The sequence below is a fragment of the Vanellus vanellus genome (genome assembly GCF_965231255.1).
Source record: "Vanellus vanellus genome assembly, chromosome: 4".
In the NCBI taxonomy this organism is placed as follows: domain Eukaryota; kingdom Metazoa; phylum Chordata; class Aves; order Charadriiformes; family Charadriidae; genus Vanellus; species Vanellus vanellus.
In genome coordinates, this window is record NC_138909.1 from 67,870,788 (window position 1) to 67,888,514 (window position 17,727).

Consider the following 17,727-nt stretch of genomic DNA (forward strand, 5'->3'; position numbering starts at 1 on the left):
TCTTCCTGCTGCACAAGAAACCTTTACACAAAGGATAGATCAGTATTCATCAAGAATGGCTTCTCAGAGGATTTTAAGCTAACAATGACACTTTATTCTTTGTGCAAAGGCTCCTGGCCTAACTGGAAAAGATAATTATCAGTATTACCTTAGCTATTGCCCAAGTCCATTTTCTTTGTGAATATGCAGTTTCAGCTCCAAATAGAAAAACGCGCTCTGACATTAAGTAGATTTCAAAGGTAAAGATGTCCCTAAAGCAAGCAAGAGGAAACAGGCAGCTGTATGTAGTCCTCATAACAGTAAGTACACAAGAGTCCCATTTCTCTATTTTTTCAATATTTCATACCTATGGAATGGAATCTATCTGCATTTCTCCTCCAATCTTGCAAGTACAACCCAACTAATAAAAGAGTATTTTATAATACAATACAATCAAAGTGCTTTTCAGGTCAACACGTGTTTAGAAGCTACCGCATAATAGTTTTTTCAGTAATTCTGAAATTAATAAAAGTGTTCACATATAGTCATTAAAATTCACAGGCAGCTTTTTGCATTTGCAAATTCACATGATTTCAGCAACTATATTTTTGTGATGCATTCGAAACATTTTGTTTAGGTTTAGTGTAAGCAGACCAACTCATTGACAGGGAAGTTGTAAACATATTACCGCAGAATCATAGAAATGTTGGTTCGAAGGGACTTTTAGATGTCACTTGGTCTAGTCTCCTGCTCAAAGCAGGACTATCACTAACCATAGATCAAAACCTTGCAAACCTTTAAGGATGGAGACAACTATTTCACTCAGCAACCAGCTCCTGGTCTCCACCACCCTTCTAATGAACAGGCTTTTGCTGTCACCCAGCCTCAAACTCCTAGGGTGAAACTCATGGTCACTGCCACTCCTTGTATCACCTGCCACCACCAAGAAGAGTTGGGTTCCGTCGTGTTTATAACTACCCTTTGAAGTTGCTGTAGCTCAAGAAGTTCTTAAAAGTTTTTTTGGGGGACAGTTCTTGTTTTTTTTTTTTTTATTTTTAAAAAGTATATAATTATTTAAACAGATGGACCCTGTTTTTTGATTTTCAACTGACAAATAAGGATAGTAAAAGACGAAAAAGCAAAATAGTTGAAATTGTGGTGGAATTTGGAAAGTAAGTCTCTTGTTGGACTTAAGGTCAGTCTTTAACTTATGAATTATCATTCACCAATTTATAGCATGATTTCATCTGTGATCTCTCCCTAGAATCCAAATACATGGAGTACTCTTTCCTCTCAATGCTGGATACTGAGATTTGTCTAAATCTGGAGAATTGAACGTGAGTCAGTTCTCTCATATTCAATGACCACTTTGAAAATTGCATGTAAATACTTAATTATGACTAATAGAATGGATATATTAAGGACTGAGTATTTAACGACATGAAATATCAAATTTCAGGAAGTTTCTCATAAAACTACCCAACTGCAGGCAAAACACAGCAGGAGGTTAGTTATTCCCTAAAAGTGAAGTATTCAGCCAACACATTTTTAATTAAGATATTATCATGAAGTGGAACCATTTGGAGATGTAGCAAGCAATAAATTAGATTCGATAACAGAAGAAGAAAGTGATATTTTTCTTTTTTCTGGATAACACAAAGTTATGCTACTGCAGAATAGCGAAGGTCACCTCCACTGTACTTTATAGCATGGTGAGGCATCACCATGTTTCAGGATTTCTCCCCTCTGAACGCCCTTTATCTCTGTAGTAGCTAAAGTCCTTTCTTCCCGTTGTCTTCTCCAGAAGCTTACTGAATAGACTGTTTTCTTTGTAGACACTTTTGCTTTGTAACTACAAGAATTACAGTATTATACTATAAAAAGATCTTGTTATTTTACATATACACACACAAAGAAATTTAAAAGGAACTGTTATGGAGTTTGTTAGATGGATCCAAAGCATAGTTTAAACAAAACAGTTGCCCTATAGAAATCAAGTATCACTAAGACTTAAGTGAATCTCCACATGTTTTTAATGTAAAAATGGCACGTGAGAGAGTTACAAAAGAAAAAACAAGACCACAAAATAGTTATCTTCAAACTAACACAATGTTCAAGAGCTACATTGTTGTCCTTAGATGCAGAACAAAGAATGGGTTTCAAAGATGGACAGATCCGTGGCCAAAACCAAAAACATTATTGAGAACTCTAATCTACTGCATTATTATCAGGAAGAAACAAAGCAAAAAGTTTTGGCTTGAGGCAGAGGTCAATCCCAGAAAGAAAAATGAGTATTAATTGTTCAATTTATCATCGTGTAACCTTTTAAGCACTGAGAATATGCATTACAGTTTTAATAAGAAACAGATGTATCTAATTTATGCTGCCCTTTTAAATTACCCTAACATTTTCATTACATCACTATAAAAAAAATCCCCAAATACCACTTAGCACATATTTATTGAAGTCAACATAAAACAATCCAGCTTTTCTTTTTTTTTTAAAAAAATTGCATGTTCAAAATTCAGGAAAAAAATGAACAGCTTTGAAAACCCAGAATAAAGTCTTTGAAATACCTGAGTTTGTTTATTGAAATATTAATTTGGGAACCTACCCTCTATTTAAAAAGAAGTCTGACTTGTGCACTACAAGACAGATAACTTCATTGATGTCAATCATACCATTAGGAGTGGTAGTTTTATCATTTTCATAGTAGCTCAGAAAGCCACTTTCCAAAGTGCACCATCTTTTGTTGCAATCTGTGATTAAAGAAATAATAGAAAAGTCAGTTGGCATAACAATAAAAATTACTTCTTCCTACAGAAGTTGCCTCACAGGATGCATAGCTCTGTTCTGACAGTAACACATTTATGATGAAGTCTCAGTCTCGTTGACTTCAATAGGCCAGGAATTCAATGTCTGTGTTGATACTAATTAAACCTGTAGAAACTCTAGCATGTGGTAATTTAAGCAAACAGCATTTCAAATATAACACACTTATTTTTACTTTATGAGTATATTAAATCTCTTCATAACTTAACTTTACTATTGTACAGGGCTTTCACTTCACTTGCTGTGGAACTTGATGGGGGCAGAGCTGGTACGCAATACCATGTTACATACTTAGCAGAAGAGAGTTAAGGAAGCAGAAAGAAAACATGCTACAAAGTTAGAAATACTGAAAGCTACAAGAACAATATATTCTGACAAGAGCTTCTATGAGTGAGTGAATCATGGAAAGCTGTAACAAAAAAGGGCTACTCTTTCTTTCACATTACTGGAACTAGAGGCCAAAACCAAGTCTTATCTGTCTTCAATTGTTTGGTAATGCTTGCGTGTCTACCCTCTATTACAAAATCAAGGAAAACAATTAAAGCCTTTCAAATAGTCCAGAGAAAACAATGTCATACATGCCAGAACTTCTATCAATTGCACATTACTGGAAAACACAAGGAAAACACTGTCAGAAATTGTGTTCTTTAACATGATTTTTTTTTTTTTTTTAAAGAAAATATGTTACCAAAATAGCAGAAGATGCCAAACTGAAGAACAAAATACTAACAGAGCAACTCTTTCCAGGTACTCAGTGGTTGAGCTCACTTCTCTCCTACTGCAGGCCCAAACGTCAGATAGTAATGAAATGTTACAGAATTTATTCCTGTATACTGGGGGAGATAAACAGGTACATCACAGACAGGCAGCATCTATAGCCGTTTCAGGATGGCATGTTCACATTAGAATGAACTGGCGATCTCTCTTGTTGCTATTCACATATATACCAGGCAAGGGTAAATTCATTTAGCAACACTGCTAACATTGTGGAATGCTTTCAACATATAACATTTATAGTTGCTGAGGATGGTTAAATTACCTACTAAGAAGTCCATCTTCAAATAACTTTGAATTAGATATATTGGAGTAGCTAATAATGGACATCTATACTTTAAAAAAAAAAAAGAAAAAAAAAGGTGGAGGAAAAAAATCTGCAGAGCAACTTAAAAGTCTTATTTGGCATATTAAGACTGTTATAAGCCTAAAATATGAAGACAGCTCACAACAGAGCATATTAATAACTACTTGCAACTCAAAATATTCATACATTCATTCCATCTTACATCTAGTTCTTAGATTATAATTTGAGGTGCATCTATTCCCAACGTTGGGGAGAAGCAGGTCCTAAGAAAAAACAGTCTGTTTATTTCTACAGTCTTAAAATTCCTATACAGCTGCAAATATTCTGGTAAAGTATTTGTGAGAATTTGGTAAAACAGCTCTGGAAAAGAAACATAAAAACCCACCAAACAAAAACCCAAACTACAGTTGCATTTAGCCAATACTTACTTAGTATGTTATCTGATATTCCATCCATTTAGTTTTTCCTATTATTTACTATATGATTTATACATGTTTTATAAATATATCAGTATTGTTTTATTAGTATTTATACTTATCATACTACTTGCTATGTAGTTCTATCTATATTCTGTCTAAATACACAGTTTAAATCCTAAAATAAACATAAGATAAAGGGTTTGAAAATGTATAGGTGTACAGGAGCTGAGCACCAAACTTGGAGAGTTTGATTGTTTAGGGTGTTTTGTCCCCCAGCTTTCCCCCTTCCATTCCCCAAAGTCTATTCTACAAAATAGCTCATGGCTTCAATATTCATTAAACTGTTACAACTCTCAAGGACAATTTTGGAACGTCAAGGCTTTTAACAGGGCTCCGTAAAACCTTTTACACTAAAAACAGAAGCAAAAAGAAATAAAATTTCAAACCTGAGCCACTAAACTTCTAACCTTTACTTTCTGATCCACTGCATCAGATTAGCACCAATGTTTGAGCTCCCTTCCTGCTGATCATCAACAGCTTTAACAACAACTTTCCTCAAAAGTATATAGCACCACTGACGCTGCAATAATGAGAAGTACACACAAGGCTGGTAGACTCTCTCCTGCACTATCTGAAACCCACACAATGAAAAACTGGCCCGGATTTCCAGGTGTTCCACCTGGCTTTTATGAAACCTGGGTTCACTTCACAGCACTGAATGTTTTCTTGAGTGTCCTTTTACCATTAGAGTTCAGCCCACAAAGGGATAACGGTTTTCTGTGACAACAAACACAGCGCTTGAATTTTTTAGCCCTTGGCACTACAGGCAAGGCTGACAACTGCCTCAGAGATCCCTAACGCTGAGGAAGAACTCCAGTTTAATGGCTAGACAGCTTAACAGGATTCTGGCTTGCAGTCCTTTCCACAAACAGCATTTAAAAAAAACCACAGTAGATCAAAACCCCAATGTCCTTGGGACAGGGCTCAAAATTTAGACAAGTACTGTAATCCCCAGTGAGAGAATGGTGCTCTCTCTCTGGCCCGGTGAGAACTCAATTAGTTTGTGGCAATTCAGAACTACTTCAACAGGAAAGCTTACTGCTTTTCTCTAGAACTAAACAGCTAGGTCACTTTTTTGGGGTAATGTGACCTTATTTGAATATTTACAGGCAGAGGAGGGAATTGAAACTGTGTCTGCCACACATTAGTACTCTAACCATCAAATTACATTCTAAAGACAGTAAGAAGGAAAAAAACCCAACCACCTATTCCCAAAAATCTGGTATGCATATCCCATATTACTTCTTGTTAATAAGATTTTATAAAGGTAGAAACAGTTCTTGATGGAGGGGGAAAAAAAGCCAATACAGAAGGGGGAAAAAAAAAAGATTATGTTTTATATTTTAAATAGCAAAAAAAAAAAAAAAAAAAAAACAACAAACTTCTGTCATAATACTTCTTACACATGGCTGAGATATATTAGACCCCTCAGGCAAGAGCAGTTTCTAATTCAAAAATGCGGGGTTTTTTTGCTGTTGTTGAAAGGATGTTATTATTACATCTTCCTCCCTTGTCCCATTTGTCATTTGTCTTCTTCAACTGCAAATGGTCAGGGAAACCTATCTTCCCATCTATCTGTAAAGCACCCATCCCAGAAACATCAGTCCTGACAAACACATGGGTAATTCAACATTAATGTATAAACAAAGCAAACAAACACCCCAAAAAAATCTCCCCCAAAAAACCAAACAGCAGAACATCTACCATTTATGAGACACTATCATAATTTCAGAGGCCAAAACCTGAGCTGAGGGAAATCTGGTTCCTTTCCATTTACCGTATGTTCCTTCAAGTAGTAAGTGCAATGCTAAACAATAGACTGCAAGCTTTCAAAGCAGCTTCCTTTCTGTCCACTAAAAACTTATGATGGAAGACAGTCAAAATTCAGTTGTTTCTTGTCTGAGGGCTTTCTTCATAAATATTTTTAAGGCACCTTCCTATTGATGCTGGCTAAATCTCAATCTATACAGTTTATTTACAAATTTATACGGCACTTCTAACATATTGTGTTAGAAGAGACCAGTAGTATTGCCGTGTACCTGATCTCTATTTCTCTTACTGGGGTCTTTTTTTTTTTTTTAAAGTTTTTTTAATGAATATAAATACAGACACCCACAGCACAGAAGACAAGGTCTGCACTTAGAGCAAGTAGTAATCAGGTTTGCAGTTATTACTTTTTTTCCTGAATAAGCTCAGTGCAGTTTCAGAACAATCCTCAAGAAGGTCCTCTCCAGCAGCAGTCTTCTGCCACAAGTGCCTGTGCTAACAACCGCAAAGTTGCTGGGAAATGCCTGTGATCGGGCATTATTTCTCTTGCTCACCCAATGTTTTCAAGAATTTGGACCCACACAGACATATAGATTCTTCAAAAGCATATTTAAAAAGGAGTTATGTGCTTTAACATGCTTTAATCTCCACTAAGGGTCTTAAAGGCATACACCGCAAGAATATGGACATAATCATATAAAAATAGGTATATATAGACACAGGATGCCATGTCAAGATTTTAGGAACAATAAATTCAACCATAAATCACCCCAGATTTTAAAAATTGACATCATTTGTTTGTTTAGATGGAAGAAAAATATAGAAACTCAATTGGGGAGGAAAAGGGAAAAAATAAAAGGTATGAAAATTATCTGATAACATCTCTCCAATAAAAAAAAAAGAAATCAAAGACGACTGATATACACAGAAGAACGATATACACAGAAGAACATGTTTATCTACTGGAATATACACACATTTTAACCCCAATTTGTTGTAAAGTTGTTGGGAGTGCCCATTTCTATTTGGAATACTTCTAAAGTTTATGAGCTTGAGAAATATCCTAGGTGTTAGGCATTTGGACTCTTATTAAAAAGTCAGCGACACTTTTAAATGATTTCTGGAATATTATCATTTCAGATGGAAACTGCTTTTCATCGATCAGTAGCATCTATCTAAATATAATTAAAGTGAGAAGTGTTTTTTATTTATCAATAACTGTTGTTAACTGAGTAATTTTTCAGTAGTTCAGTTTTCTTCCTCTGTCAACCACAGAATAAAAAGATCAAGACAATCAGTATTTTCTTTATCTGAAAGAGGTCTACCAAATCAAAACAGGATATGTCATATCAAAGACATTTTATCTTTTTAAAAGTAATGCAAGAAGTTAAAAAGAACCAAATTTATCCAATCCATACATATTCATGTATTATTCAAATGCATAATGTAAATTACCTTCTTTTAATTTCTTCTCTGTAAGAAGCTTAGCAGTATTAGAAGAAACTTTGTATAAGAATTCACAAAGAAAGGTGGAATGTGAAGAATCTTCAGAGAAGCCACTTTCAAAACAGGTATCACAGTTTGGGAAATCTATTAAAAGACAAAGGAGTAAGTAACATGCAGAACTTATGTCAGTTATAACCATTTCTTCACAGGTCTTGCTCGCCACGTATCTGTAGATATGTAGTTGCTGTGCAATATCTTTACTACAACACAGATACATCTTATTTATTTTTATAACTAAAGGAAAATTCCTACGTATTCGTTAAAAAAACCACTGGTTACAACATTGCCATTTTCTACCACTGCTTGCCAATGTAATCTAAGATACGGTTCTCTGGTGTACTAAGCTTTTATTTTCATCCCTTACGTAACATACTTCAACAGAAGGGAATTTGTTTCTCTTGAGGGCTTATCTAGAAGTTTACCACCAACTCTGACAGCAGACAGACAATGATTCGGAGAATCACTGTCAACCTGCAATGACCTCCCTTTCTCTGAAGAAAAGAACAAACACCAGCGCCAGCACACGGTGATGCTGCCTTGGCTGGAAGACTAAAAGTAGAAAAGACCGAGCCAAGACAAGCAAACTTTCCTCTATAGCCTTGCAGCATCGCTAGCAATAAAACCACAGCTGCACGGCACTTGTGACAGCAACGCTCGGGCAGAACTTAAGGGACCGCGTTTGCTCTAGGAAGCCCTAAGTCATCCCTGCATTTCCCATGAAAACTGTCATTGTTCAGTCTACGCAGGGTTACTTTGCAGAGCGGCACGAGACAATGGAAAGTTGGTCCAGGAGTATGTCCACAATGCTGGCTGCAGTATAGCATAGATAATTTTTTCCAGTGTAAATCTGTGTGTAAATCTGCATTCCCAGACTGCCTCAGATACTGTACAGCCCTTTTAAAAGGGTAAGGTCAGGCACATCCATACTCTACAGTTGATTTATTTATTTACTTTTAAGAATAGTTTTCTGTTTTCAAGAGCCTTGTAACCGTCACACACTGCAACCAGAACTGCTGACTTACAAGGCTAAAGTTTATCACGTGCTCCAAGCTGTGACAGATGTTGTGATCTGTAAAAAAGATAGTTTGCTGGGATAGATCATAATACAGGTTCGAGGCGAGTTTTATTTTGGGAGGAGAGTTTGTGAAAGAACAGGCAGGTCTGTGTGCCATAGGTATACATATCAATTTAAACTATTTTTAAGAAAAAACAAAGCCCAAGATGAACATTTTAGATACATGTTAACGGTATATACCCATTTTTTCTGGCAAAAGCCTGATAATACTGGCACAGCAGACGATGTTTGTCTTCTGTGTTATGACTAAGGGTATTAGGTCTATTAGTTATCAGCAGCTTTGTTATTATTAAGTCCTAAACTTGATGTCTGAGCAAAATAAAAGTAAATTGTAGTTACATATGCCATCTGCTAGAAATACAGCTAATACCATCACAATTCCCCCTCCGCTATATCACTGTTGTTCAAATCAATGCCAATTTTTCTTTTAAATACCTTCCTTCCCTCCCTTTTGCCCAACGTAAAATTAGAAGATCGAGACAAAGAGAATGTATCCTACCCGAGAACTTATTATGGTACAAGAATTCCATCTGCAGTCTTTGTCCAGCTTTCTTGGCTAGTAAGTATGGGGTACTGTACACAGGGTCTCCAGTGGCACACATTGCATCAGCCCCACTAAACAGCAACATCAGAGTTTCTAGCACATCTTGTTTAACTACGGCAGCACACAGGGCCTTATCATGGAGAGGGAAAACAAGAAGTCTGTTTAAATTAGAAAGTTATTGGCAACAAGTACATGTAATTTCAATGCAAGTCCTTCCACCCCCAATAGTTCCCCTGCATTTTCAGAGACCATAAACAGCGAGAAGTAGCAGAACTCATGAAGTATAGTCTGAATCTAGAAAAAAGCAGCAACAACAGAAAAAGAATCCCTTCACTTGGGAAGGATCACACTAATACAATTGGAGGGGAAGCTTGTTTATTTACATAAAAAATTCCTGCTCCTTTTCTTTCACACACCAAACTGCTACAGAAAAAAAATCTTATTCTTTCAAACCTCAAAAGTTCAACCAAAGAGCCAAGATGTGATTCTTAAATTCTATTACTAGGAAACAGACTGAAATTCATAGGGAGTTTCTTCAAAACTACGGACAGTCTACAAGGCAACTGTTCTTTAGGGCATCTTCATACTTGAGCATCTTCCTTGAGATTGAAAGATTTCACCACATGCTAAAACAACAGTTCCCTTTCATTTTCACACATGAAGACAGAAAAACATAAACTTTTTTTTTTTTTCCTTTCAAAATGTTGGTCCAAAACCTTAAAACCTGGTCCACTACTTTAAAACCAGGGTAGCTACACAATTACAGCAATCTATTCCGTAACAATTTCTACGATTTAATATGTGTTTAAATTATTTAGTTAATGAATGAGTTTTTCTGAAATGATTAAGGCAGAAATCACCAAACACAAAGAAAAGGACTACTCCAAAATTCAGCTGCTCTAATAAACATATACGCATCCAGTAGGCACAAGATGACAGGGCAGACAGTACAGTAAAAGTTCTAGACTTACTTGGCAATGACCACCATATTACATGGTAATTTCATGTCTCTATGGAAAATTTGACCATTACATCTGATATTTTTTCTCAGTAAATGAGTAATTGACAGACACCCTTCCCTACTACCAACAAAAACTACAGACTTCAGAAAAATCAAGCCTGTAAAACACAGAGCTATTTTCTGTGGTCCCCAGTGACAATATTATATAAAGTCTCTTGCGCAGCTGCTACCAATAAATAGAAAACAATCCAAACATTTTATTTTGCTAAGACAGACTTCCCCAGGACACCCAAAAGTGTTTCGCAATTCTGTGATTCTGTATAATTCCAATGAAATATAGAAAACCTAAATTCAAGCTACACAGTAAGATGGTTCTCACTTTGGCTAGAGGTGTTTTAATGATAACCATTCGTATATGCCGTTATTTTAACTTCTTATGTGTATAACTAACATACAACTTATAAATAGCATGGAAAATAACACCTCCTTTTTGACACAATAACCACTGAACAAATGAGACCTCTCTAGCTGAAACCACAATAACTTTTAAATGTTACTGACTCCCCACAACTTCTGCATCCCCTTTGAGACAATTTGACTTGTGTAATTGAATGCATTAGCATCAGAATGTATACGCATTTAAATTCTTCTCTATTCATAAACCCTAAACAGTCATGACTGAAATCAACAAATATTAAAAGTCAGTCAAACGGGCAACAAAAATTACACAGAAATTTATAATTATAATTGGCATTTTCCACTTCATAACTGTAAAGAATATTTGTGTTACTTGTGTAAAAGGAAACACTGAGAACACATTTTTCGCTATTAATTTTAGCTTGTTTCATTTCCAGTTAGCTACAAGTGTGCATGAGCTACTTTCACCATTGATAATGCTGGATCATCTAACGTAGGGGAATGTCAGATATCAGACATATCTCAAAAACATGTAAAGAAGGAATCTAAAGAAGCGAAGTGGGAATTTGCATCCCTAGAGCGTGCATTTGAAGAAAAATAAAGATCCATATTCATTGATGGCTCTGGAGACATATTACAGGCATCATATAGTTACCATAACCTTCTACAAACAAACTGGAAAAACTAGGAACTAAGAAATCATGAAATGAGTCCTGTAAATGCTCCAAAACAACCCTTATTCAGCTCTGTGAGAATGTCACTCAGGATTCTGAATTTCTTTCCCACCTGTTTAACAACATGACCAAATTGCATACAGATACAATAAAAGGTATGGTACAGGCTCACCCATTCTAGTATTACCTTATTCAACTGTTCCTTGGTTTTGTAGGGAAAAGGTGCTTTCCTAAATTTTCCCTCTTTGTATTTTTGCGTAATGAACGCTATCCTTTTTTCTGCAGGGGCATCCATATGCAGCTGTTCGTCTGGAGGAAGATTTCCTGCCCAAAAACTGTTTGCCCTCTTATTTCCAATGATGATAAAGAGCTGGATGAGGCACAAGAAAAACATAAGCAAAATAGCATGAAGGATATGAAGCTAGCCTCTGAATGGTTTTCAGCTGCCGAAAGTTGAAAACGGAAGTTATTAAAGAAAAGAGAATTGCCTGCAGGAGACGGAAGCCTCTCTGTCACTGCCTACGGTCATCTATAAAGTCTGTAAGTCACCATTTAGCATCAACAGAAACTAAGCTTTACAAGGCTAATCAGTTATAATATTTCAATAAATATTAGAAAATACCAAGAAAGCTTCAGAGAAGACTAGCATATGTTTCAAAGAAAACACTGATGACTCAAATCTCTCTAGCAGCACCATTTTTTAACACCCCAAGCAATTAAACTGGTAGTGACAAGTTTCCTTTCTTTTCCCCTTCTCAATATTGTCCATCATGATTGCTCACCAAAAGCATTTTATTTTCTTTTCCCCCAAAAATTAGATGCTTGGAGTAATATTAAGAAAAATTGTGCAGATGGTTATAAAAAAAAGAGAAAGAATATTTTGAATGACAGAAAGGTACATTATTCCCGGAAACATTAAGTTTACTATAACAGCAGCACGTTATTTAGCAGCTATATGTTCAGTTTTTTTGTGAGTAAAGCAATAAATATCTCCTATGCATAGAGTAGTTTTCAAGACGGAACAAAGAGAATATCACAACATACCTCAATAAGTTCATTGCTCCAAATGCTGGCATCCATTTTTAAACTCCGGACCTTTGAATCTCTTGGTCCTAAAGATCTGTGCTGTCCTGAAAATCCAAGAGTATTTTTACTTAACTAAAGCACTTAAACTAGGTTTCTCTTCTGCTAAAAAAAAAAAAAAAATTAATGAAGGCAGATTTATTCTAATTGCTTTTTTAAAAAAGGCTGGGTTTAACGTTTCAATATAACATAAAAACACCCCCCAGCCCCCAAATTAAAAAAAAGTGGATTGTATTTGATAGTAATGAATAAACAAAGTACGCTGTCTGGTGGAGAATGCATTTGGGATGGTTTGTTTTGAAAGAAAGCCTAGAATTATAAACTATTTCCCTGAATCTACTGCTTAAGCACATATTTAAATATAAAACACGAGAGAAGTAGATTTTTGTAGTGTCTGAAAAAGCTATCCCTATTGGCAGTAAAATATGCCCTGATGTAACAGAATTAATACCCCAAATTTATACACTAAAAATTGTTATCCTTTGGCAACCAGCCTTGCAAAAGCCAGCCATTTCCCACAAAGTGCTAGTGTGTCTTAATTTCCACTAATTGTGAAGGATTATTCATCTGAGGGAAACCAATCACCTCACAGACCTGTCATTTATGCATGGAAGTGCATTTATGCATAAGGATGACCTTGCTATTAGGAAAAAAAAAAAAAAAAAAAAAAGTTATGTTCACTTTTTGTTTGTCAAAACTTTCAGAAGGATGGCACTGTAAAAATGAAAAAAGCCAATTCAAGGACATACACAGATATGCAAATATGACATTTTGTAGAACCCACACAGCCTGTCATTAATTACTCTACCTGCACACTTCTTACAAATGACAACACAGAGATTGATGGATGCCCAGTCAGGACTGGGAGCTTTACAGTCCGCACAGCTCCTGTTGGACTCATTGAACCAAATCTTCTCAGCTACTTCATAATCAGACAGAGTTTCTGCTATCGATTGCTGCAGTGCTTCAATCCAGTCTTGTTTCTCTCTTTCCGACTCTGCTGTAAAGCTGAAACAATTGACTTTTCTGTGTTATTGATCTTTATTTTAAAGCCCAATTAAACATAGTCTGTAGTCTCTCTCATTTATTACATTTACACCCAAAATGACAGTCAGAAAATCTTCCTCTACACAGATATAAATACTAAGATGGAATGTATTATTTTGTATTTTTCGTCAATGAAAACTCCCTCTGTTTTTGTGCTCAGTTTTCAACAAAACCATTACTAGCATGAGCTATGTAGCTTCTGTAATGTTCAAATTACATTACTGAGTTACTTTCAGTCTTTTTGTGTTACTATACACCAAACCTAAAGCCTGAACTTCAACAAAAGCATAGAATGACATATGGAAATGCAAAGACTTACTGAGGAATAACAGAATTGCTAACTACAACATCCAAAAAATGCTTTTCATTTAAATTGATCTTTTTGAAATATATAAATAATAATAGGCAAACACCAACATGGTGACGGCTGAGAGAAACTCAAAGAATTAGCTATCTACCATCTAGCCACAGATTCAAATCACTGATCAAGATTAATTTACCTGCTACTCTAGTCAACTGAGAACGCAAGGAAATTCTTTGCTAACATTTAGCAAGCCCAGGAGAACAAAGTGATTTCTTCTTCTCGCGCATTACTGAAATTTCATTTAAGAAACACTACAACACTTAAAAAAAGGCTTTATTAGCATATACTTTTCTTTTTTTCTTAAACATCCTTACAAGTCACAGCATCAGCCAAAGTGAAACATTCTACTGATTTCAGAGGAGGATTTCTACAAGGCACGGCACATGATTGATTCTTTTCTTTTCAAATAAAATGCTTTTTATTAAATGGATGCAACGTTATTTCACTGCGGCAGTTTATTATTCTTTAAGATGGAGCCAAGTTGTTAAAGTGACTTTTTTTTTTTCTGCCCTTGCACAGAACGAACAAAGAAGCCTAAATAAAAATATGAATTTATGGGCATAGGATGCCTAGTCAAGAAGGTAACAGATGAAGCACACAGCTAAACAAAGGAAAGAAAATCCTTTTGCTTTTTTTAAAAAGTGCTGAACATTCTTAATAAAAACATTACCTTTTCATCCAAATTAGATAAATCATTGTAGTATGAAACAAGTATTTCTTTAGTATATTAGCTATTTGCATATTTTGTAATGTAAATATTAAAGTTCTCACCTAAAGCTTTTATAAGGAGTAATTATTTCAAAAGATTGCTTTGCAGTCCGATCCACTTGTTTTACATTTGCCACATTCATAGGGATTAAAGTGACACCGAATCCGGTCTTAAAATCCTACGGAAAAGACATCAAGAGTTCAGGGTTTTATCACTCAAGAATCAATTATGCATAGAATAATTAAGTCAGCATGGTCCAAAAATCCAAGGTCAGTAATACATATTTTGGCCACAACATACAAACTCCTAATTCATAAATGGATAAATAAACCTATACTAAATTTTATCCAAACACTACGCTTCTAATGGCCAGAATGACCTTACTTGATTGTTAGTAGGAGAAAAAAAAAATGCACACTGTAGCTCTTAATGAAGGAAAAAAAGGTTAAATAACAGATTGCATTAAGATGTGGCCCCAAAACTGTAGAAGCATCTAGCTTAAATTATGCTTTAGTGACTAAATAATGTTTATACATCTATACATTCTCATTGACAGCAGTTCTGCGTGCTTTTAAACAGACTGTTTTAACAAAATAAAGGTATGAAATTCTTTCTTAAACCTTTGGTTGCTCGTGCTTCTGATGTATTACATGAACTAAACATGTCAAATACGTCTGAAAAGAGTCCTATACAGCAGCTAAAATAGACAAAGGGTTATCTCTGACTCTATTAGAAATGCTAAACATTTTTGCCTTAAACCAAGAGAAATGACCCCCACCCCTGGAACGATGTACTTAAAATTAAAATAAAAACCAATCTTAGATTAACACAGTTGGGTAACAAAATGTTTAGTAAGCTCTTGTGAGGCTCTCTCAAATGCATGCATTTTGGAAACAGACAGGCACATATATTATTTCTGATCTATTTAGAACACCATCAGTATCTCCTTCTTAAACTGATTTAGATGTTCATCTAATGGTAGTCAGTTCCACAAGCTAATTTCTGGAAATATCAGCATACTTCTTGGAAAAGTAACTGCATCAGAAACAAAAACAAATTACATCACCCAAGCAAAAAGCCAAACCCACATATCTTACCATCTGCAGGATGTTCACTAAGTTAATTCTCACATAACAAGTAGTTGGGTACGTGCTGATAAAAATAGGAGCACTGGAAGGGAAAAGCTTCAGAGTTACCTGCCTGTGCAGAGGGGATTGTTCTTCTAGCAAATACATATTTAAACCTGCATCACTGATGAGTTTCTCTTCATAAGATTTTCAAATTTTGTGAGCATTAAAGCTCACATGGAGAAGATACTTCACAAAACTCCTTCCACTTCATTACCCTATTTCAGGTATGACCAAATAAAAATATTATTTTAGCCATGATTGATATGGCTAAATCTGACATAATGGGTCTACGCACAAGTGGAAGTACTAATTATATCACATGAGGCATTGAAGAGAATTATGCCCCAAAAGGCATTATAGTGCCCATTTTAAAATGAGATTTTTAAAATGCCATCATTTCCAGTAATTAAACATAGTGTGGTATCAGTCAGCTAGTGTTTCCTTGCCAGACTGCTTATTAAGAGTTATTTTTTTTTAACCTTCCATTAGCTTTGACAGTAACAGTGTGGAACCCAGGTGTGGATTTCAGCGCAAACCCTCATAAAAAGTAGTAACTTCTCAACAAAGTACCCTGGCTTAGCTACTCCTCATACAATATATTTTTTAGTATTTTTACCTTTTTTCTCCCCTCATATCCTGTAACTTAGACATGTTTATCCTCCCGCCTCATCTTCAGTGCCCACCTCATTTTCCTATAAAGTAATGATTTTCATACTGACACGTCTGCCTTAGAAGACAGCAATGAGTTCTGTGAAGCCTACATAGTCCCTAATTCATCCTCACAGATCAGTTCTATGGGAAAGGAGTGGGCAGAACGTGTTTTTGAGTATGAACTTGACAGCATGCTCCGTAGCAGTGAAGCATTCTTAAAGTCAGACATCTCCAGTGAGAAAAACAGAAGCATGAAATACAGTGTAAAAAAAAAACCAAAAAGATTGAGGATACAGAAATACTATATTTTTATTTCTATTAGCAGCAGTGTCTTAAACCTTCCAACCGAAACCATTCTATGATTCTATGAAATCAAATGAGCAAAATGAAAAAAAAACCACCACAACCTAGAAACTTTAACTTTCTAGAATTAAGTGGTTTGCATTTCTGAGATGTAAACTGGATACAGATTTCATTTGTTGGATTCAATTTCAAATAACTGGTCTTAAGAAGTCCTGATTTTTAAAGGATAGGTAATGAGACAATTCTTGTACCTGAACAACAGTGCAATGCATTCTTTGTTTATTAAATAACAAATGAATGACTGCCAGAAGCCACGGTTAATAGTTCAATATACTCTAAAGTCCAGAACAGAGTTTACCGAAGGTAAATGCTGAGTAATGAAGATGACTGAAATAATAATTACCATACCGAGCCAGATCAAAAGTTCACCTAGTACACTTCCCTTTAAGCACTTGCTACTGGCAACTGTCATAAAAAGAACATAAATAAGAAAAGGTATGTTCTCATCTTCCCAAATAAGCTTCCAGCAATCCAAGGACTTCCAGCTCAGAAAGTCCCTGGGTAAACAGCTGCAGCGAAGCCATCATACATACTAGCCACTGACAGCCACATCTTCAAGGAATTTGAACAAATTTGTGCTTTGAGTCCTCCACAGCATCCTACTTCATAAACTTCCCAAACACTAATTGTGCAAAAAAGTAGTTCCTTTTTTGCATGTATGCTATGGGGTTTTTTGCCTGATAACTGAGAATTTCATTACATTAGAGAAAAGAAACGGTAACAAAACTTTATTCATCTACCTGTTCCATACTATTCCCTCCTGAAAATCTCTATCCTGTATTTCCTTCAATCTCTTCTTTTACGTGCCTTCGAACAGCTAAGCTGTACCCACTTTCCTTGGAGCAAGAAGGCAGCAGGCTGCATGGAAGCACCCCCCCAGGCCAAAGATCACACACGTTTATATGGCTGTGAAGACAGACACCAAACTTTGTTGTACTGAATTTAACAATGCAGAACTAAGAAAGCATTTGAGAAATGAAATGCATTAACTTGAAAGTCTTTACCCTTAGCTGGAGCACCAGCCCTTCAAAATTTGCACACGTACCCCACGTATGAACAATCCCA

At 35.6% G+C, this 17,727-nt stretch overlaps 1 protein-coding gene across 1 annotated transcript in view; it reads right to left on the bottom strand.

The window, feature by feature from the left end:
• The window catches only part of ARAP2 (ArfGAP with RhoGAP domain, ankyrin repeat and PH domain 2), a 154,750-nt gene that overhangs the window by 63,323 nt on the left and 73,700 nt on the right, over positions 1-17,727 (bottom strand). Inside the window, exons 10-17 of the mRNA XM_082483122.1 lie at positions 14,581-14,696; positions 13,202-13,406; positions 12,360-12,440; positions 11,503-11,685; positions 9,219-9,393; positions 7,594-7,728; positions 2,594-2,738; positions 149-251 (exon numbers count right to left, since the gene is read on the bottom strand). Of these exons, the coding sequence (XP_082339248.1) occupies positions 149-251; positions 2,594-2,738; positions 7,594-7,728; positions 9,219-9,393; positions 11,503-11,685; positions 12,360-12,440; positions 13,202-13,406; positions 14,581-14,696 (1,143 nt within the window). The remainder of the gene's footprint in view (positions 1-148; positions 252-2,593; positions 2,739-7,593; positions 7,729-9,218; positions 9,394-11,502; positions 11,686-12,359; positions 12,441-13,201; positions 13,407-14,580; positions 14,697-17,727) is intronic.